Source organism: Glycine max, chromosome 9 (assembly GCF_000004515.6).
Source record: "Glycine max cultivar Williams 82 chromosome 9, Glycine_max_v4.0, whole genome shotgun sequence".
In the NCBI taxonomy this organism is placed as follows: domain Eukaryota; kingdom Viridiplantae; phylum Streptophyta; class Magnoliopsida; order Fabales; family Fabaceae; genus Glycine; species Glycine max.
In genome coordinates this window covers 11,427,978-11,452,180 of record NC_038245.2, presented here as the reverse complement: position 1 = coordinate 11,452,180, position 24,203 = coordinate 11,427,978, and the positions used below count along the sequence as shown (strand labels likewise).

Here is a 24,203-nt window from a genome sequence, read left to right as displayed (position 1 = left end):
ATTTCTTTGACGCATCATTCAAATTGTCATACACATGGACTAGTGCAACTGCTCCCTATGAATAGCTTCCAGATTAGCTTAGGTCACGAAATGCGTCCAAGAATAACACATGCACATGTGTGACACTCTTATTAGCAAATAGTGTGCAATCAAGTATATGCAACAGATATGCTCAAGCTGCTACGGTCCACTGTCTTGCGTCACATTTGCTGCGATAAATGTCTCGCAGCCAAACTAGTCGAACATATGCCCCATGACATTGAAATGTCTCATCTTTTGCTTCTTGTGTACTAACTTCAAGCAACTAAACTAACAAGTTTGCGACTTGGTCTACATGAAGAGTATCAAAGGTATGGAAGACGCCTGTAATGGCCAGATGTAGCAACGATGCCACATCATCGAGGGTGATAGCAACCTCTCCAATCGAAAGATGGAAACTACTAGTTTCCTTGTGCCATCTTTCCACAAAAGCAAATATACGTCCTTTATCACCGGTGTCTAAGAAACATGAAATCAAATGACTTAATCCTATGGCGGCCACTATTTCTTCAATCTTTGGACTAGGCCTTTCAAATTTATGTACCTTCCTTCCATGAGAGGACAATGTCAACTCAGGATGTTCCTGAAAAAAAAATATTAATCACTTCAAGTTAAATGAAAAATAGTTATGAAAATATTATATAATTCAAGAAATAAGTACCTCTTCTACCCAAGCTGTGGTTGTCACATGATGAACATATTCTGTCAAAACTGATGTATCATGGGACCCGTCTGGAAAACCCTGGGCATCAGCACGTGCATCATCAGTAACTCTCTCTTGAGGCTGGTCATGAATCTCGTCAACTACATGAACCACATGCTCAACATTTTTAGTAACAGGTGCAACTGCTTGTTGTTTATGTGCAGATGTTGTCGGCCTTCGACACTGAGGGGCTTCATCCACATCACCACTAACTTGGGTCCCTAAGACTTTTCCAATAACTCTACTTAAAGCCCAACGCAATCCTCTGGTTCTAACCATAATATGCACATTTAAACATTAGTAACAATTAATGTTATCATTCAAATAATAGTTGACTTTCATAAACTAACTAACAAATTGACTAATAAATAAATTCAATTTAAAATATTGAATAAATTACATTTTAATAATTCATAAATAAATATTTAATTATTTTTTAATTAACTTTTTTAATACTTGTATATATTCATAATCTGCACATGTAAACATTAGTAACAATTAATGTCATCATTCAAATAATAGTTGACTTTCATATACTAACTAACAAATTGATTAATAAATAAATTTAATTTAAAATATTGAATAAATTACATTTTAATAATTCATAAATAAATATTTAATTATTCTTTAATTAATTTTTTTAATACTTTTATATATATTCATAAATGGATATAGATTTTTTTTAAAAAAAAATTATAGACTTCATGTCACTAATACTACTAAACTTAAAAATATGATCCAAATCTAAGTACAATTTTGTTTTTTTATTTCTAATAAATGACTATTTCATTTTTTTTACAAATTAGTATTTGAATACTTTTAAATATTTATAAAAAATGAAGAAATTTTAATTTTATACTTCTAAACATTATTTATATAAATATTTAATACTATTAGTGTAATAATATTTATATGACTAAATCAATAAAAAAATTTGTCATTTACAAATTTAGATTTTCTTGTTAAACTAATTTGTACAATATATACCTATAAAAATTGGAATTAATGATATTTAACAAATTTTTAAATAAATATTTTAAATATAAAATAATTAAATTTCTTATATTTTAAAAATAAATAAATAGCAATAATATTTATACATTCATTTTTAAATAAAAAAAATCATAAATTATTTATTAAAAAAACTTCAAAAAACAAATATAATCAATTAAATAAATACATATTAAAATATAAAAAAATATTTTTTTATTCAAAAAATATTATAACAACAAAAATATTAATTTATTTCTAATTAATAATAATTTATTCAATTATTATTTTATTAAATATTAAATTTTAAAAAATAAATAATTAATGGATTATACAGATTGACAATTCCTATGAATTATATGGACGGATTGACAATCCTTATAATCCATACAGATTGCTAATCCGTATGCATTATTCGGATTTCCATTCCTTATAATGTAGCAGCAAAGTCACATAGCATAAACTGAAACCAAAATACAGCAACAAAGGGACTCACAATGACGGCGACAGTGGCAGCGGGGAGTGACAACGACGACAAAGGCACCAACGATGGGGTGTTGACGGCACGACGTGAAGAAGCAAAAATGAAGAAAGAGTGCACCAACAGCGGGGTAGGGTGAGGGAGAGGAGAATATGGAGCTTTTAAATTTTTAAGTGAAGGATATTTTTGTCATTTAACTTAAATTGTTGGGTGCACAAGCAATTATGCTGGGTGCACGAAGCAATTGCCTTCATATACACTTCTATTTGATATTTGATGGGCTCGTGAAAGAATAATTTGAGCTCAACCAACAAACCTAAAATCATAAAATTATAAAAATTTCTGACTTCTAACGTAATGTAACACTTGCACTAGTGTAACATCCTTATTTATGCTTGTATATCTTTTACCTTGTTTGGATGAGGAATTTCAAAATTTCAGAAAATTTAAAATTTCAGAAATTTGAATTGCTTTTATTTTAATTTCTATCATTTTCAAATGCATAGTTTGGATAAATCAATTCAAATTTCTTAATATTTTTTGTTTGGATAAGGAAATTCTATTTAAACCCTAGCTGACATCGCCAAAAATCCTAGTTAATGTCGGCCAAAAAAACCTCAGCACACGTTGGCTAAAAATAGTCATGGTCGATGTTGACCATAAAAATCCTAGTTGATATTAGTTAAAATATCCTAGTCGACATTGGCCAAAAAATCCTAGCGAACATCGAAAAAAAAAACCCTTAACTAATGTTGGCTAAAAATAGTCATCGTCGATGTTGATAAAAAAAAATCCTAATTGATGTTAGTCGAAAAATCGTAGTCGATGTTGGCTAAAAATAGTCTTGTTGATGTCGTCTAAATAAATTCTAGTTTGTGCTGGAAAAAAACACTAATTGACGTTGGTAAAAATATCATAGTTAACATTAGCTAAAGATAGCTTTGGTCGACAATGTCTACTAAGAAATAGCTTTGACCGATGCCGGCTAAAAAAACCATAACCGACTTCAGCTAAAAAATAGATCTTGTCGATGTCAACTGGAAAAACCTAGCCAGTGTCAACCAAGAAAATCCTAGTCTATGTTGGTAAAAAAAATCCTAGCCAATGTCAATAAACAAAATCCTATCCAACGTCAATATAAAAACCCTAGTAGACATTGGCAAAAAAATCCTAACTAATGTCTACTGAAAAAACACTATCTAACATCGACCAAAAAAATTTAACCAGTGTTGACCAAAAAACAACCTTGATTGACATTTTTGAGAGAATTTGAAATCTGATTGTTTTAGTTAATCAAAATGATTCATAAAAATACCAAAATTTTAAATCACCTTCAAATATTCTATCCAAATAAGTTATTTTATAATGAATCATTTGAAATGAAATAAATTAGTAAAATAGTTAAAAATTAAGAAAAAATTATAATTTAAGTTGAGAATAATGTTTTTATAATAAAAATCATCTTTTTGGAATTGTTTTAAATTATTTGAAATTTTTGTACTAAATGACTAAAATGCACCTACCTAGTTGACGATATAGGTTAAACTAGTGTCATTTTTATACAAAACAATGGTAGAATAATTTTATAAGTTAAATTTTTAAGTGTTGGATAATTTGTTGAAATTGTTTTTTTAAATTTCAAATTATTTTGAATAAAATTAAGTGAAATTACAATTATAGCCTAATTAAATTGAAAGTAACAAAGATACTTGTCTGTGTGTGTAAGGGTCAAAAATAAAATACTTTTGGAGTATGACTGAATAATATCTTAATCAAACGATTATTTTTTTGCAAGTCATGCATGGTTATTTGTAATGGTATGGAAAAGCTACCTTATTGCCCCCAAATTCCTGCCATTAAGGTGCCATCAGCCCATCACATGAACATCATATATTTGATATTAGCCATAGGAGAGAAATACAAGCTTGGAAAACTTGCAGAGAAAGCAAAAGAGAAAAGAAGAATAAGCTTGACTTGTTATTGAAGTGTAAAACTTAGTTAGTTACATGCTGTTATGGCATCTATATATACACAAGTTAGTTGGAATGACTAACTTTTAACTAACTAACTAACTAACTAGAGTTCTAGCCATTAACCATGATCAAGCTAAACTAAGCATCTAACTATGCTAAGATCCCCCCTCAAGATGGGAATGGATGTTGGACATTCCTAGCTTGGAGTATAAGAACTGAAAAGCACCAGGCATGAGTGCTTTGGTGTATATATCTACAAGCTGATTGGCAGAAGTTATTGGAAGCAATTTGACAAGCCCTACAAGGATCTTCTCTTGAATGATATGGAAATCAATTTCAATATGTTTGGTCCTTTCATGAAACACAGGATTTGAAGCAATATGTAAAGCTGACTTGTTATCACAATACAGAACAACAGGTTGATGGAAAACAACTTTGAATTCTTCTAACAGAAAGGTTAGCCATTGCAACTTCTGAAGAGCTTCTAGAAACAGGAGCTTGCTTCTTAGATTTCCATGAAATTAAAGAAGAACCAAGACAAACATTGAATCCTATAATAGATTTTCTAGTGTCAATATAGCCAGCCTAGTCTGAATCACTAAAGCCTTTCAATTGGATAGAACTATCTGTTGAAAAGAAAATGCCTGCACCTAGAAACCCTTTGATGTATCTTAGAATTCAGGAAGCAGCTTGTTAATGAGCCAAAGTTGGCTAAGCCACAAATTGACTTAAATGTTGAACAACACATGTGATATCGGGCCTTATATTTGTTAAGTAGATTAATCTACCTATCAATCTCCTATAAGAAGAGGCATCTTCAGCTGAGAGAGGAGAACTAGAATGTTGATGCAATATGGTAGTGTAATCAGAGGGAGTGGATACTAGTTTGGAACCCAACATGCCAGTATCAGTAAGAATATCTAATGCATACTTTCTTTGGTAAAGATTGATACCAGTAGAAGTACGAGCCACTTCAAAGCCTAGAAAGAACCTTAGATCACCCAAATCCTTAATTTTGAAAGCATTATCCAATAGGTGTGAAATATTCTGAATCTCAGTAAAATTGTTTCCAGATAAGACTATATCATCCACATAAACTAGCAAAGCAGTGATATAATTGTGTTGATGTTTTAGAAATAAAGAATAGTCAGAAGCACATTGTTTGTAACCATGAGATATTAGAAAAAAGGATAACCTGACATACCATTGCCTACTGGCCTGTTTCAACCCATACAAAGACCTTTGAAGTCTGTACACTAAACCTGGCTTTTTTGGATTCATACCTTGAGGAATCACCATGTAAACTTCTTCATTTAAATCTCCATGTAAGAAAGCATTATTTACATCAAGCTGCCTTAAGTGCCATTTGTTAATAGCAGCTAGAGCAAGTAATAGTCTGACTGTAGTCAATTTAGCCACTGGAGAAAAAAGTATCTAGATAGTCCCGACCCTCCACTTGAGTGTATCCCTTGGCAACTAATCTTGCCTTGTATCTTTCTATTCAACCATCTGATTTATGTTTTGTTTTATAGACCCACTTACAACCAATGACAGTCTTATTTGGAGGAAGATCAGTAAGTGTCCATGTATGATTAGCTTCTAATGCCTGAATCTCAGCATTCATGGCTTGAATCCAATTAGGATCTTTGGATGCCTCAGTGTATGACTTAAGGTTCAACTTGTTGAGTGGCAGATAAAATTGCACTATGATAAGATGGAGATAATCTACTATAAGAAAGTACAGAGCTTAAGGGATAAAGACTACCTATAGAGTGACTGGCAACAATAGATGGTAAATAACTAACATGAAAATCTTTATATTTGCATGGTCTTTGAATTTGTCTTTCTGATCTTCTAAGAGTTTGTGGTATTTCTGTGGGTATAGAGGCTACAAGAGAAGAATCAGGTGGGAAAAATGGTAATATGGAAGAAGTGGAGGCAGGAAATTTAATGTCATCATGAAAAGAAGAAATTGGTATAGGCAAAATAGTAATGAGATCATGAGAATCTTGAACATTGAAATGAAAACAATCTTCATAAAAGATAACATTCCTGGATACACTGATGACCCTTGTTTTAAGATAAAAAATGACATAAACTTTTGTATGTGACTTGAAGCCTTGAAAAACAGAAGTTGTAGCCCTAAGATCAAGCTTCTTCCTATTTGCAAAATGTGTGCTAGGGAAACAAAGAAAACCAAAGACTCTTAGAATGGTAATGTCATAGGGATGTCCATAAAGTTTCTCATAAGGAGCTTTGTTGTCAAGGAAGGGAGTAGGCATACAATTTATAAGAGTAGCAAATTGAATAAGAGCATAGGACTAAAAGACAAGAGGCAAGTTAGACTGAAAGAGTAAAGGTCTAGTGACATTAAGTAAATGTTGATGTTTTCATTTGAAAATCCCATTCCGTTGGGGAGTTTCAACACAAGAAGTTTGATGCATGATACCAGATTCATCATAAAATTGTTTCATGATGAACTCTTAACTATTATCTAAGCGAATCATTTTTACTTTTGTATCAAATTGCCTTTCAACAAATGCAACAAAAGACTTTAAATGAGATTGAGTTTCTGCTTTAGATTTCATAAGAAATATCCAGACAAATCTTGAGTGATCATCCACTATGGTAAGAAAATATTTATGACCATTTAAAGAAGTAATATGACATGGACCCCAAATATCAACATGTATAAGAGAAAAAGGGGAAGAAGAATGTGAATCACTGCTAGGAAAATAATTTTTTCTTTGTTTTGCATGATGGCAAGTTGGACATACAAATTGTTTGTCAACTGAAAGTAAAGGATGTGATTGCTTCAACAATTGCAATCTTTTAAAAGAGGGATGTCCTAATTGAAATTGCCAAATATTAATGGGTACTTTATTACATGAGTAAGTAGAACTATTATAAGAAACATAAGCTGTGACAAAAACAAAATCAGATTTCTTCATGTTGAGCTTATAAAGACCATCCACCAAATCAACTGTACCAATCCTCTGGAGGGTCTGTACATCATGAATAAAGCAAGTGTCAACCACAAAGGTTAGCTTACATGGAAAGTAACACAATAACTTTGATATAGATATTAGATTGAACTGAAAACTTGGTATGCATAATACATCCTCAAGGTATAAGGAACGAGAAAATCTAATAGTGCCTGCATATGTTGCAGTAACTGTATGACCAGTGGGAAGTTTAACAATAATGGGACTTATTTGTCTACATGAAGAATACAAGTGAGAAAATGATGTAACATGGTCTATGGCACCTGAGTCCAATATCCATTTACTCTCACTTGCCCTGCTCATACTACAACTTATTGATGACACATTGCTTGTAAGTACATGACCAGAATTGGTCATTGTGCCAATCTGATTCACATGTGAACTATTGTGAGTTGAAGATCCTTGTTGTTGCAGCAATGTCATTAACGCTTTGTATTGTTGAGCAGCCAATTTGACATCTGAACCTTGCGCCTCTTGATTCTACTCTACATATGAATTTGCATTTTCCTCTTTTACAACATTTACATGATTGACTAATGAATCTTGAGGCTTATGATATTTATGACCAGGAGGGTATCCATGATTTCTATAACATTCATCAACAATGTGATTATTCAAACCACAGTGAATGCAAATTTTATTGCCTCTTCCACCTGAATTTCCTCGACCAAAACCAGTTGAACCACTTCTTCCTCCTCTAGAAGATGGATTATGAGGAAAACCATTTTTTCTGTAACATTTATCAGCAGTATGCCAATCCTTACCACAATATGTACATGAAAAGGGTGAGTTTGATGAGTTAGTGTTTGCTGCATTAATCAAACCAGTGCTTCCTAATGCATAATTGTTGTTAATTTACCTTTCTTGTTTTACTGCATATGAGAAAACCTTAGCTATGCTAGGTAGTGGATCCATCATCAAGAAATTAAATCTGACAGTACTAAATTGATCATTCAATCCTCTAAGAAATTGCATCACATGATCTTGTTTCTTCCTCTCTAAAACATTACTAAATGTGTCACATGAACATTTTGGATTACAAGCATATATAGGATTAGGTCTATAGCTCTCTAACTCGTCCCAAATTACACGTAATCTTGTAAAATACTCAGTTATCGACTTGTCACCTTGTTTAATTGATGCCATGTCTTGCTGTAATTCTGCAATTCTCAAAAGGTCTCCTTGTGAATATCATGATTTTAAGTCTTTCCAAATATCTTGTGCATCATCCATCCATAGTATGCTTTGTCTAATTGAAAGAGAGACTGAATGAATCAACCACGAAACCACCATATTATTGCACCTCTTCCAAGCTGCATGAAGTGCATGATCTAATGTAGTCTTTGAATAGAGCCATCGACAAACTCAGATTTGTTCTTCGCGCTTAATGCAGTAAGCATAGATCGACTCTATGAATTATAATTGGACGAATCAAGAACCGGAGAAACCAAAGCTATTGCTAGATTTCTCTCGGATGAAGGTAATAAGGACTGTGTACATTGAGTGATTGATCTTGTTGTTGTTCACTCATGATGTAAGAATGAAGGATATGATAATCGAGAGGAAGAATGTGAGTAGCGTAGCAAAGCTCCTTAAAAGAAGAGAGCTCTGATACCATCATAGATTTGATATCAGCCATGGGAGAGAAATGCAAGCTTGGAAAACTTGCAGAGAAAGCAAAAGAGAAAAGAAGAATAAGCTTGACCTATTATTGAAGTGTAAAACTAATTAGTTAGTTACATGCTGTTATGGCATCTATATATACACAAGTTAGTTGGAATAACTAACTTTTAACTAACTAACTAGGTTCTAACCATTAACCATGATCAAGCTAAACTAAGCATCTAACTGTGCTAAGAGAACGCTCCAAAGATTTTTGTGACCAAATTCCTGCCATTCAAGACTAATTATATGATATCTTTGAGAAAGCGAAGTCAAGGTCAAAATTTTAAGTTAATGTAATAAAAATGTAAAATTAATGAATTTAATGGTCATGTAACAGTCTAAAAATTCTAGACTGTCATTTAATCACAAATCATCTACATAATTTTGAAGATAATTATTATAAAAATAAATAAACTTACCATATATTATAAGTTGTGATTGAATGATTATGTAAAATTAAGAATTATTGCAGATGACAATTAAGACGAAATTTGTGATAACTAATACAATGCCCATAGCAATGTTTTAATACGAGACTATTTTTTTTGTCCTAGGTTAGAGATTATAGGTATCCCTCAACCTATTAAATCAAAGATTAATTCTGCTTGAGGTGCGTAATTACCGTTGGCCCAAGAAAATTTTATACACAATGGTAATCAAACATATACTCTCCCGCTAAATAAAAATGAGTATTTCACAAAAGATATATAATAAAGGGACTATGAAAAGGGAAGTTCATACAATTATACTCAATGCAGTATATTAATATAAGTAAAGTTCAAACAACAATAACTACAACTTTAATATTTTTTTGTTAAATTACAGTCACATGATATTTGAGCTTATAGAATACTTACAGTTTAGAGTTGAGTTGAAAAAATTGTTTGATTCTAACTAATTTATAGATTTAAAATAGTTAAATTTAAATTTTGAATTTGATGTTTTGTTTAAAAAACATGAAGGTTGGATTTGAATAACTTAATGTATTTATGACTTAATTTCGTTATTAATATAGTCTCTGATTTTTTTTTTAACTTTATAGATTTAATATTTAACATATAACATCAATGTTAATAGGTGATGTAAAAAAAATTAGTCCTCTTGATAATACATTATAATTTATACACAATTATGAGATTTTGATAACAAGGTTTCAATTGTACCAATTGAATCTGTTAAGTTTCCTTCGTGTTACAACCAAGTTTTTTCGTCAATTATTTCATTAGAAATTCAACGAATTTTACTAATGTGGCATTTGATAATGTAACACAAGATATAAAAGTTAATATGTATTCTAATGTGACACTTATGTGTAATGATGTGACATGCAAATCAATAAAAAAAAGAAAAGAATTAACAAAGTGGTACTAGTAGTCTAGTAGAATCAAATTCTTTAGTGTATATAAATTAGTATATACAAAGCCTAAATGGGATTTGAAACTTCACTCTTAGTAGTAATAAATATGTGTTATTTTGGTTGTTATACATATTATTAATTTTAATATTATTATTATTTATTTTAATTACATATATAGTATACATTTATGAATATTAATTTTAGCATTAGTAGTTTATATGATATAAAATTATTTAATTAGGTAGTGGGTGTAATTTTAGTCACTCATTTAAGTTATATATATATTATAAATGTTTTAATTTGCAATTACATGTCAAATTAATTCATTAGTATATTAGTTGTGCTGTTGCTCGTTTACCTGGGAGAGAGGATGCTTGATCCCTCCTAGTGACTAGTGTCATTATATTAATTCATTTATTAATTTTGCATGTCATCTTAGTGTCGTATATTATCATCACCTAAGGTTCAGGTAAGTGTCACCTTAGCATATATGTCAACTCATGTTATTTTTTACATCCGTGTTGTGTTATTATGTTTGTGGTATATTATCATCAAATGTCATGCCAATAAAATTTATTAAATTTTTAATGAAAGTCAAATGACATAGTTCACAAAAAGAAAGTCAAATGAAAAAGTTAAATGAAAATTAATATTAATTTTGGGTAATATTAAGAAAATCAGAAAAACATCATAGAGAAGGAAAGAAAAAGTCAAATGAAAAATCTGAATCCATTACCTACAAGGAAATGAGAAATGAAATGATTAATCACCGCCCAAAACTTAAAAAAAACGGGAAAAGAAAAAATGAATGTGGGCATTAAAACCAAAGCGTAAACGTTAACGAACCGTGATTTTGTCCGTAACTGCAAACAAAGCCACACTCTGCACAATAGCAGAAGCCAACCCAATAAAGTTCGTTTTTTTAAGAGTCCTGAATTTGAGGGGATGTGTTTTTTTTTCTTGAAATTTAAAAATATTTTTTTAATTCATGAATTTTGAGAAATTGTTAAATTGAAATTTTGTAACGATTTTTAGCGTTTAAAAAACCCGCCAAAAAAAAAATACTAAAATCTATCATAAAATATTATTTTATTACGTAAGAGACTAAAATTTCTTTTTATTTCTTCTTAGTTGTGAAGATTGTGGCACAAGCAGAGTGAGTGGCCCTTTGATACTTGTGAGTGTGATCAAGATTGTTTCTTCACGCTCCGCTGCAAGATTTCCATGTTTGTCCCATTTCATTTCCACCCATTTGGTCTGAAGTCTTTTTCCTTGTTTGAAAAGCGTGTCCAGTTTTATACACTCTTTTTTCATTTCCCTTTATAAGCAAACCAATCTTTTTTATTAAGTTTACTTCCCCTAAATTTCCTTTTGGCCATACACCCCTTTACTACAACAAGATCCCATTCTCTCTCTCTCTTTTTTTTTTCTTCTCACAAACGATTTCTCATTTTTGGTCGGGTTCAGATTCTGTACTGGTAACTGGTAAGTGGTTGCTTTCTGTAATAATTTTCTTCTTCCTTAGGGATTATATATATGATATATCTGTTAATGGATCACCTTCTTAGTCATATCATTTATGATATTGTTAGCATTCTTTTGTTACCATGACATTGGAACAAAGTATTCAATTTTGCCGATGATTAATCACCATCAGGAATTTGGCTGATCGCTTTTAGTCGAATTTTTGTGAGACTCGTTGGAATTTGACAATAGGATTTTATTTAATGCCAAAATTTCGTCTAGGTGACTTGTATAGTTGTTCTGTTTCTGAGGCACGGCACATGTAGTGGTAGTAGACTTTCAAAACTAGATTCCTTAATTTTCGTGGGTTTTGTGCGTTTATTTATTTATTTATACACTATGCTCACATGCCTTAGTGACAACATTTTCTCTCGCAGATAATATTTTATCTAAAAAAATACTGAAATTGATCCATAAAGTCTACTTTGATAACTATAATTTTCCCCCTATGGTTCTTTATGATTGCAATTTGCAAGTTCAAGGGTGATTGTGATATACTGAAATTGAATTTCTATGTTCTGTGTTCAGGTTTTGGTGATAGCTTCAAATTCAATAATCAATCAAGGCTGTAGTATGGCAGAGAAAAGCATAAGGTGTTCTGTGATATCTAGAAGTAAAAGTGATGTAACAGCAATGAGGGACACGCTTCTTGCGCAGCAGCAACTTCTGGAAAAGCTATATGCTGAATTGGATGAGGAAAGAGAAGCTTCAGCGACCGCAACGAGTGAAGCATTGGACATGATACTGCGTTTGCAGGGAGAGATTGCCGTGGTGAAGATGGAGGCAAGACACTACAAGAGGGTGGCAGAGGAGAAGATAGGCCATGCTGAGGCCTCTCTTGAGGCTTTTGAGGAACTAATGTATCAGAAGGAAATGCAAATTGCGTCTCTCGAGTTTCAAGTGAAGGCTTATAGACACAAACTTATGAGCTTGGGGTGTGAACTCCAAGAGGATCTTCTGCTATTGAATAGGAGCGATCAAAGAAATGGAGAAAATGGGGGTCAGAGTAGCTCTGTTAGAAGGCTGCAATCAATGCCTGCAATTCAGTTTCTGAGTTCTTTAAGAGCTGCTGCAAAGAGGGGAAGATCACCTAGTCCAGTTCTTGATGTGATCCCTAAGATAATTGAGGAGAGTAATACTGACAAAGAAGTTGATCAACCTGGCAGTGGAACTCTTGATTCATATTTGAACCAGATAAAGGAGTTGAATGAACAAGTGAGGGTGATTTCAGATTGTGCTGAAGGAGAAAAGAGTGCAAATTTGAGAAGTAGAAGAGGGAGGTCTTGTTCAATTTTACCACATGCTAGTGCTAAGATGACATGTGATCAAACACACAGATTGATCTCTACTAACTTAGATGAAGTGAGTCAAGGTGAAAGTACATACAATAGAGGAGTTGCTAATGATTCTTCTCGCTTGCTTAATGTTCATGATGTGTATGAAGTCCCACAAACTAGTGAAGATCATGAGGTCAGTGAACATGGGGAAAAGAGGGTTGAGAATTGGAGTTCTGATGCAGAGAACAACAGATTAACAAAACCAGATTCTGTGTCTGAGGGAATGGTTGAATCACCTCTTAAAAATGATGCAGAAAAGAAAAAAGGTGTGTTTAAAGTACATGGTGAAATCAAAACTCCTTGTCTTAAAGATATGATGATGACTATCATTGGCCAGAAGAAAGGGGGGATGTGTGTGGATTGCAATTCTCAAGCCGAGTTTCAAAAGCTGAATCAGAGATTTGAGAGGCTTGAGAGGGAGAGAATTAGTGCAAGGCAAGAGATTATCAATGAAGGGAATGGTGAAGAGCAGTTGAGGCTGTTAAAGGACATACAAAGTCAACTCCAAATGATACAATCAGGGATGAGAAGCTTGAAAACCAAAGAAGTCACTCCTAAGGATGATGTGTCTTTGGCTTCTCTCCAAGAGGTAAAATATAATATGGTGTTTCTTTCCTTCATTTTGAGACAAAATTATGTGTATTGATTGAATGAGTCTTTTTCTTTCATTTTGTATGCATACACTCTATATTTGGCATTAGTTTTGATGTGGTAAGATAGATAGGTTGGGACTGGCTTTTGATGAAGAATTATTTGTGCTCTTTATTTCTGACATTTGAAATAAGAATTAATGATAGTAAATTTCTATGAACAGGCAATGTTGCACTTTTGGCTTTGATGAAGTACCTGCAGAATGACCATCTTAGACGACCGATCAACTCACTGCATTACATGATGTACAATTGTAAATACAGTTTGTATACAGAGGATTGTTTCTTTTTGTTACCAAAAAATGTATACATTTCAATAACATGTGGTATATACTAAGCACTAGTATGACGGCAATTTGAAATTTTTGTAGGCTTGAATATGGTTTCCCTTGTCTTTTTTCTTCTTGAGATTGAGGTTGTGGTAATCATAGCTATTGGATTAAAAAGCTTTCTATAGTGCGAAACAGATACTGTATGGTCACAATGTTACATTGAAGGGGAAGTAAATGAATGCTCTCAATAACTCAATTCCTAACGTTGTTTATGTATACTTAGGAAGAAAAGGTTTTTCTTTAAAAAAAAAGAAAAAAAGGAAGAGAATGTTTCTGGAATTTCTCACTTCAGTTTCACCATTTTTCTTTTGCTAACTATTAACAAGATATTTGATTATGTTGTGAATAGATGAAATTTTATTACATAACTGTTAACGTAACTATATTGAGTTTCCTTAGTTGCAAAAGTGTTAGGTGATACTAAGGGGCTAGTCTTCCATACATGAGAGATTTGAGAACAGTGAAAATAGATAAACATAAACCATGCATGTGAAAAGGAATTTTCTTTTTTTGTTGAAACCGGGGTATTCCTTGGCCGGCAATTAAATAGTAAATACTCTTTGAAAGCATTGAGATTCATTTAAAAGATTGACTTTCTTCTAATATATGTTTTTCTATATGCACTGACCTGAGATCGAATTTTCACCACATGCTTAAGAGACAAAATTGTCTGTCAACCATTCCAGTTAATTAGGTATATGTATAATGGGATATTTTGTTTTGCCCACTTGTTGTTCTTTGCCTTTACAACAGATTCTGAATTGTGGTCTCCATTAGCACTGCATACTAACGAACTACGTGAAGGCATAGGCTGAAAGTAGCTCAACATGCAAAAGGAAGGAGAAAATAAGGACAAGAAAATGAAATCTAGCCTAGTAGAAAGTGCATCTTGTATGTTTTTTCTTTAATTTTCTTAAAGAAATCATGCTGCATAATTTGTATGGCATGTTTATGATATAACCAAAAACACACGGGAATCAACTTTTTTTTTTGTGTGTGCATGAATATATGAGAACAAAATGAGAAATTTTTTGTCTATAACTAAATAATACCCAATTAAGAAAATAAATATACAGAATAACTGAATAATGTATTTGAGTCTAAGTAAATAAATGATGATATCCAACGATAATTAGTCTTACGTCTATGCCTGAGATGATATCTTATCAGAGATAACAAAAAAAGTAACAAAGCGGATAAATGACATTCCTAAATGCGCAAATAGGGTATTTGGTCTTGAAAGAACTCAAATTTTGATGTAATCTTTAAATTCGTAAAAAGTATGAAAATTACGGACTGTTGTTAAGTTTCACAACCATTTTTTTTTTATTAAGATGTAATGTTCAAATGCAAATTTGACATTAAGTTGTATTTGTTAGTCTTGTGGAGAAAATTATAAAGAAACAGAGGAAAGAAGAGAGACAATACCTATGCGGAGAAAATAGAATTATTCTATTCTAATTTAAATTGTTCTTATTAGTAAAATAGAATATTAAAACTAACTTGCTCCTTAAAGATAAGAACCACTTATTGACTAGCCTAATCCATTAAAATTGACTTACTCATAAAATATCATAAAATATAGGAAACCAATTTATTTACTAAATCCTATTTTAAAATCTGAAAAATAAAATATTATGCAGTTACAAAAGTATATCTTCAATAGTATTTTTATAATTAATTTAACATGAAATTGTATTTTTTAAGGGTTAATTTAACATTAAATTGTAGATCAATAGGACTTAATTAATCCACTTTTTGAACATTTAGGAATTCAAAATTTGTCTTTTCAATAACTAAATTATCACTTGATTAGACAATCAGATATCAAAATGATCATTTTGATTTTTGGGTATGTTTTTATTTATTTATACGTGGCTCTTCACACTAACTCATGAACAACATTGATAGATCATCCTACCCCAGTTTGGAACCTCTACGCATTTTGTTGCTGCAGTGCATGCATGTAGCAAGGTTGGTTGTATTTCGTTGCTCCACCCAAGGCTGATTGCTTTATAAAAATGACTATTTTTGTATTTTTTATCTGTCTTTTAAGATTGTTATGTAGAAATCAATAATTACACCAAATTTTATGGCCATCAACAAATCATATTATCAGAAAATTGCACTGTCATTGTTAAAACAGACACATAAAGTTGATGCTGTGGGAGTCTCCATAGCAACATCTGATTCTAAACTTACATGCTTGTGCTTGCTTTTTATCTGAGCCACCACATGCTTCAATGTCGATTCAGTAACCTCTGAATTCAAACTAGGATAATTTTCCACATTAAAGTTAGCCTCAGCTTGTATCATCAACTTTTTTCCTCTAAATCAAACATTATAAATGTGAAGTGAAAAAAATAATAACAGGTTTTTAAACCAATACTGTCAAATGTGTTTGATTTTAATAAAAAAAAGTTAGCCTCAGCTTTCAGTTTGATGGTACAAGCTGAAGTTAAAACTTAGACATTTTTTTCGTCAAATGTGTTTGATTTACAGTAAAAAAAAAAAGTTTTAAATTGTGTATGAATATATCTAACTTGAGGCCTAGTTGGGTGTGTTTAGGGAATTATTTTTAGAGATTATCGTGATAATTAATTATAGACACAATTCATTATTATATAAATTAATCCTCTGTATATATTATTTGGCATTTGGCAAACACTGAAAGGGACAAATAATAACAGGTTTTTAAACCAATACTGTCCATTTTCTCATCAAGCACCGAAGTTGTTTATTCAGTGCAGTCAGTTTCTTTATCAAGCACTTAATAGTTACAGACGAGGCAAAGAAAATGATACATTATAATTATAATTTTATGAGAACAAAAATCACGAAAATTTTGTAGGAATGAAATCCAAGCTTTTAACAAATTTACAAGGAAGAAACCATTTAGCTGCGACTAATGTTGGTGATGGCGTGCCTTCCCTTTTGGTGTTATTAGACTTTGACCCGTATAGGTGTGGTTGGAGTATATGTATAAATTCTGCACATAGTTTTAAAAACCGGTTTGAATGGATCAGTTGAAATGAAAATCGGTGATTTTGTTGGATGGGACATGCCATCGACTTGGGGTTAATTAACTTGAATTGAACCGATCAAATTTGTTATTGAACCGGTGAATTTTGATAGAATAACTTATCATTATACTATCATAATTAATTTTTAAACTTATGCCACCGATAATATATATATATATATATATATATATATATATATATATATATATATATATATTTATATTTATGTTACTTATACGAATTCATATGATTTAAACAGTGATCCATCATCTCATTGCCTTTGAAACTAGTTAACAAACAATCCAATTTTAAAAATGTTGTATATACTATTTTTTTTTATTTAACAACTGTCGAAGGTAAACTAAAGAAGGGTTTTTTTTTTACTGGATGATAGAGGAAATTTGAATGCATTTGGTATGTTGCCAAAGGTAAAGTTAAAATACTTAACTAGTAAAAGATAGTACCAAAGTTAAATTTAGGTATTGTTTGATCTAATTTTTCGGGAGCTTTTTCTTTTTTTTAAGGGAAAAAAATTAGGCTTAACACTTTTTCCGAAGTTTTTTTTTTAAAAATTAAACAACTTATTTTTATTAAAGTAAAGAAAAAAAAAGCTTTTCAAAATATTATATGAAATAACTTTTTCCTCTTTCGGATTTTTTTTAAATTAAACAAAAATAATTTTTATTTTATTTCTAAACATTTTATTTAAACTTTAATTTTAAGATAACTTTTAATTAAAAAAAAAAAAGTTTGATCACAACATAGCCTTAGGCTTGACATGCTTAAAAAGGAAGGAAAAAAAAAGTAGACACTGAAAGAATCAACTCAACATTTTTTTTTTTGAATATTCAACTCAGCATTTTTACCAATAAATGAAGAGTTATTATTGAAAATAAGGAATTGTTGAAAATCTACTAATCTAGAATGGAGACACCTAAATCCCTCACACAATATCCAATAGTACACAAGATATAAAGCAACCTGGCAGCTAAGACATTATCCATTATCCACTCCACCAAATCAGATAATGCCACGTCGGAGTCATGTATCTTTGGCCATCTCATATTGGCTTTCCGAGGCCACAAATTGCTCATGTGGCTGCCATTAGATACGCATATTGCATGTTACATCATAACCGTTAGCAACCAAAGAAAAAGGAGAGTGCTTAGAGACAGCAGAACATATTATCATTTCCTCTTTTTTTTTTTTTTTTTTTTTTGAGTTTTAACAAATGGCAACAACCACTGTGATCATGACCACTCTCCCCCAATTCAGTGGTCTTAGACCTCAATTCTCAGCTGCCCCTGTGAAGAACTTGGTTAGCATAACATAACACCCTTTTTGTATTTCCACATTTACCATGTCTTTTTTGTTATGTTAGACACAAAATTGATTTGAACCTGATCTTGTTACTTTAATTAACCATCTCACATCTATTGCTTTCATTTGCAATATTGTAATTGTGATGATAACTTGTTGATTTTGCTCATTATTCAGGTTGCTGTCCAACAACCTATGAGGCCCAAGGGGAAGGGTGCTTTGGGAGCTCGATGTGACTACATTGGTTCATCCACTAATCTGGTAGGATCTTAATAGTTTGAGTCATTTCATTGTTTCCTTGTTACTTTTGTAGTTTCATCTGACTTTATTTACAAAGCATAATAGATAGTAGATTCAATTCTTTTGGAGGGGTACATAAGAAAATCTTGTTTGTGCATGCAACAATCTTGTGAATTGCTGAGTGTGCATATGCATAATAGTACTAAAATTCATGTAGTTTCTAGTTCAGTTACCATGAGAAAGAAGTGATTGAGAATTATGTATGAATGTTAATTGGAATTCCTGAAAGTTTGTTATATAGTTGATTGAATCGTAGTTATGAAATTTTATCAATAACCTTATACTGAGTACCGAATTCACTTGTATCACATACTAGATTCCTTTTAAAAGGAAATCTTGTAATAATAATGTAAAAATGACGAACTGCATAGCTTCTTTAAATTATTTCAATTTTCTTTCCAATTTTTTTTCTCCCAAAAGTGCTTAATAGAGATTTTTATCTAAACAAACCCCCTTTCTATGTGTACTTGTACCATTTACCATTATCTATGGATTGAACAAAGTAAAACTTTCAAAAAAAGGAGATCTATCTCAATTGGTTGAGCATGATGTGTGAGTTGGTGTAAACCTCATGTATCTGTCTTTGATTCCTGTGAAAAAAAAAGAAGTAAAACTTTCAAAAGCAGTTGTTACAGTTGTGAATTGCTTGATTTGCAATGCTACCATGATTATGTGTATCTGATTGTTGACATGTTGGGGCAGATTATGGTGGCTTCTACAACCCTGATGCTGTTTGCTGGAAGGTTTGGATTGGCTCCATCAGCAAACAGGAAAGCCACTGCAGGGCTAAAGCTGGAGGTGAGGGACTCAGGCTTGCAGACTGGTGACCCTGCTGGCTTCACCCTTGCTGACACCTTGGCCTGTGGATCTGTTGGCCACATCATTGGGGTTGGGGTTGTCCTTGGTCTCAAGAACATTGGTGCCCTGTAAATGAGCAACTATAATCAAATTTAGTGCTTGTTACATCAGTAATCAATGTTATTATGTACTTTATTTTCACATCACTCTTCAGTCTTCCCTCAACCTTACTTAATCTTTAGCTTCTCCCTTTCCCTCCTATATATCTATATATATATATATATATATATATATAGTTAAAAAATAGTTTAATGTTTATGTATTGACAAAATAATTTTACAGTATTATTTAATTAGTATTATCCAATTACAAATAATCGTTTGAATCATTTTAAGATAATTATTTTAAAAATTAGCAAATGTATTATATAAATTATGATTATATGTAAAAAAATTTACACTATTAATACATAAACTCTTTCTCTATGGTGGCAAATGATCAAATGTTTTCCTGCAAAATAGAGCATTCTTGGAATCTTGGGCCGATGGATTTGAATTGCTACTAGTGAGTAACCTGCATCATGCAACTTCTTAGGCTTAATATAAGAAGGACACACGTTTGCAAGACTAATATTTCTCCTCAAAATTATAAGATCTGTGGCAAATTTACAATAACTAAAAAAATATGGATGTACTGGGTTTCTTGAAAACCAATATTCTCGATATTTGGGCAGTCTAAATATATGTATGTTAAATATCAGAATAATTTTGTCTACTATTTCGTAAAATGTCAAATATATATGCATGGAGATTGAAAGACCTATTTTCTACTTATAATGCCATATTATTTTTTTTTCTTGCAATTATTATAATATATTAAAGATGAAATTAATAAAGGATAAATTTATTGAAACACAACATCAAATGATTTTTTTTTTGTAGAATCTATACATAATATTTTTTTTGGTGGAACAACTATTTATGCTATATGAAGGCTTAATTGTGAAGCAACATGCTTATACTGTTATAAATAATTTTTGGTGGCTATCCATATTCTTTATATATTATGAGTAATTATATTTTCCCTTTATTGTTAATTCTATTAAGTTATTTGTAGCCTTTCTGTTACAATTTGTACCTATAAATAAGCCAAGTCTATTATGAAAACATGACACAAGAAGCACAATAATTCCTATTGTCTCTTCTCTATAAATTGTATGCTTCTAAGTTTATTTTTCGTATGTTATCATCATGATTGACTTTCTTTCCCTTGTCATATCCACAATTGGCATTACAACTTGCAAGAAAAAATCTTGTAAAAAATATGATTGGAAAAAGTCTAAGAGGGGGAAAGAAGGAAAGGGGTGGAGTAGGGAGGGTAGTTCAATGGGTTCGCGGGTGGGTTCAGTGGGGCCGCAAAAGCCATTACCAAAGGCGATGATAATGCAAAGTGAAGTCCGCATGAGAGAGAGAAGAAGAAGAAATCTATGGTGGTCACTCCTCGTATAATCGTACAATTGTCTGTGACACCACCGTTATTGTTGCGGTCCTCATCGTTGGAGCACAGAGGCTGGGGGAGAAGAAGAAAAAAACAAGGGTGTATCAAGCAGAGAAAGTGAAAAAAAAGGAGAAAAATCTGAACATTAATTAAAAAATAAGGAGACCTAACCGTCTACAAATTCCTTCCCACATTGGGAGACATGTAAGGGTCTTCCATCCTACCCAACCTCACATGAATAATGCAAACATGCAAAAGCAACGCATTTCTTCATCCCAAAAAAACCAATACACATGTCATAAATTTTCTCCACATTACTTTCAGATACATAAATTTAAAAAGGAAGATTATTTGATGTGATCTTTGTTATGTTCATTGAGACATTTTAATTAATTGTAGTTTTTTTTTATCAACTAAAAAGTTTATTTGATTGTTTTATAAAGAAATTTTTTTAATAGTTTCTTAGTAGCTTCTAGAGTCTTTTAAAATGTTACTTGAAGGTTATGATTAAGTTTGACAAGTCATTTAAGCTCGTTTCTAATTTCTTTTACTAACTAGAAATCTCATTTCATTGTTTGATAAACAAGTTTTTTTTAGTAGTTTCTCAGTAATTTCTAATGTTTTTTGAAAACACTACTTGAAGTAACATTTTTTAAAACACTAGCTTCTAATTTTTTTATATTATTTTTCCTTTTTTATCCCTAATGCATTTATCAAATTTCATGTTTACCCTTTTGGAATAAATCAGGATTTTATTATTTTTTTACTCATTTGTATGTTTGTCGTCTCCTTTTTTCCTCCAACATCCAAACCCCCTCATTTTGTTTCACAACATGCACACTAACCTTTTTTCTCCAAGTAATGATATTTTTAATTTTTTTCACTAACCTATACAATATTTTGATTGTGAAATACCCCAATTGTTAACTATGAAATTTGCGCTTGTTTTCGTTAACAAACATAATCTTAGGTATATTTGAGGAAGGGGACAATTCTTCCTTTGGAGACCTTTTATTCTCCTGATAGGTCATTCGTCATGATTTGTGTTAAATTCTTATCAATATCAAAGATCAATCATTGGAACAAATTATAAACAAAAGAGTAATAAGTTTCAATACTATTGACTCCAATGATAATTCTAATAGTATTTTGATATTAGTTCTAATAGAAATTTTTCAATAATAATTTTGATAGTAATTTCAATAATAATAAGAAGTAGGGATTGAAATAGTAATTTTTTTAGAAGAGATGGAGATTGGAAAAAGTAAAAGGATTTAGAGGAAAATAAAAATTGGAATTGAAATGTTGGTTGAAAATATTGTCCTACCTCGTCAATCGATAAACGTCGCGTGGACTCATGAGAGTCACGTGGATTTGAGAGAATATGAGGGTGTTACATGTTTTAACCCTTATTACAATGGTACAAACTAATATTTATAGACAATAATTCCTAACTACTCAACTTTTCAAATAACTTCCGGACGTCATTTTCACCGTCGATGCCTTTTGTTTTCGATTTTCACGTACCCTTGATGACTTGTATCTTTAATCTCTACCGTTGATATCTTCTAGTGTCATGATGCTTTCTAATTCTTCATTTCTTTATCATTGTACAATTAGCCAAAAGACTATATTTTGACACTTAGTCAAAATAGTCTATTAAAAGACTATTTCTCAATGCTCCATCAAAGATCATTTTTCGATAATTGAAAAATGTTGATATTAACACCAATATTGATGAGTAAAAAAAGAAATAAAAGAAACATAGGGGTTGATTACAGTTTTGCTTTAGTGGGTTTTTGCAATTGTTCAAACTTCCATAAATTAATTAGAGTTGTGCTCTTGAATTGGAACGTGATAGGAGTTGCTTTTAGTGAGGGTATTGTTTGCTTTTCGAATGTTATGAATTTAGTGGGGTAGGGAAATTCTTCTTTTAGTGGGTTTTATATATGCACAATACAATTTTATTTGCTCTTAAAATTTTTTAGTACTTGATGACGAGATTATTTTCGTATTCTATTTCTAACTATGATGCACAATTGGGTTTTTTTATGTTTTATTTTATTTTTTACTTCAATTCATTCATTATACTTTTCATTGTTTTTATATTACATTCTTAATTTAATGATTATACTATTTATTATATTAATTTATCATTATAATCAAGACATTGATAATGATAGATGATAGGTTTATTTTTTTTGTTATTATATTTTACATTTTTTTATGTTACAATATTTATCTTAACCATTGTACCACTTATAATATTTAATTTATTATTTCAATGACAAGGGAGAAAAATGCATTTTTCTTGGTGCTAGTGATCAATCAAAAGCTTATAGGCTATACAATCCTAGCACTAAGAAAATTTTAATCAGTCATGATGTTGTCTTTGATGAAGAAAAGACCTGGCCATGGAGTGACAATGTTGTTAGACAACATATTCTAGTAGATTTTGATGGTGAGAGTGATGAGAAAAGGCAGCAACATATGCCAGCAACTCAGAATGATTCACAAAGCCTACTTGTGGTTGAAGAAGTTGGAGAACAAAGGCCTCAACGAGTTAGAAAAAGACCAACATGGATGATAGATTATGAGGTAACTGATGAATCTGATGAGGACCCACTCACACATTTTTCCTTATTTGTTGATTGTGATCCTACAGCTTATGAAGAAGCTATCAAAGAATCAAAATGGTGCAAGGCGATGGATGAAGAAATGGCAGCCATTAAACGAAACAATACTTGGGAGTTGACTGATCTTCCAACAAGACACAAAACAATTGGTGTCAAGTGGGTGTACAAGACAAAATTGAAGGAAAATGGTGAAATTGACAAGTATAAGGTGCGCTTAGTAGCTAAAGGCTATAAGCAAGAGTTTGGTGTTGACTACAAAGAAGTGTTTGTTCCTGTAGCTAGGCATGATACAATTAGATTGGTGAGCAGAAAACTCATGGCCTATCTTCCAGTTGGATGTGAAGTCCGCTTTCTTACATGGAGACTTGGAAGAACAAGTATTTATTGATCAACCTCCTAGTTATGTGAAGCTTGGAAGTGAGCATAAGGTGTATAAATTAAGAAAAGGCACTATATGGACTAAAACAAGCTCCAAGAGCTTGGTATAGTCGTATAGATGCTTATTTTTCTAAGGAAGGGTTTAAGAAATGTCCATATGAGCATACGCTTTTTACGAAAATTAGAGATGGAGGT

The 24,203-nt window shown here is 31.4% G+C and overlaps 2 protein-coding genes across 3 annotated transcripts; both read left to right on the top strand.

The window, feature by feature from the left end:
* The first annotated feature begins 11,201 nt into the window (after positions 1 to 11,201).
* LOC100803934 (uncharacterized) lies at positions 11,202 to 14,252 on the top strand. 2 transcript variants are annotated; one of them, XM_006587055.4, is made up of 3 exons: positions 11,202 to 11,698; positions 12,266 to 13,663; positions 13,889 to 14,252. In XM_006587055.4, exons 2-3 carry the CDS (start codon positions 12,311 to 12,313, stop codon positions 13,910 to 13,912), a joined length of 1,377 nt encoding a protein of 458 aa, XP_006587118.1. In that variant the 5' UTR covers positions 11,202 to 11,698; positions 12,266 to 12,310; the 3' UTR covers positions 13,913 to 14,252. The 2 variants fall into 2 exon arrangements, with proteins under 2 accessions (XP_006587118.1, XP_040860826.1); XM_041004892.1 differs by lacking the exon at positions 11,202 to 11,698 and adding an exon at positions 11,807 to 12,005 and having other exon boundaries at positions 13,889 to 14,235.
* A 3,917-nt stretch (positions 14,253 to 18,169) lies between these two features.
* On the top strand, positions 18,170 to 19,698 carry LOC100785563 (photosystem I reaction center subunit psaK, chloroplastic). Its single transcript, XM_003533796.3, has 3 exons — positions 18,170 to 18,397; positions 18,577 to 18,660; positions 19,402 to 19,698. Exons 1-3 carry the CDS (start codon positions 18,311 to 18,313, stop codon positions 19,627 to 19,629), a joined length of 399 nt encoding a protein of 132 aa, XP_003533844.1. The 5' UTR covers positions 18,170 to 18,310; the 3' UTR covers positions 19,630 to 19,698.
* The last annotated feature ends 4,505 nt before the right edge of the window (positions 19,699 to 24,203 follow it).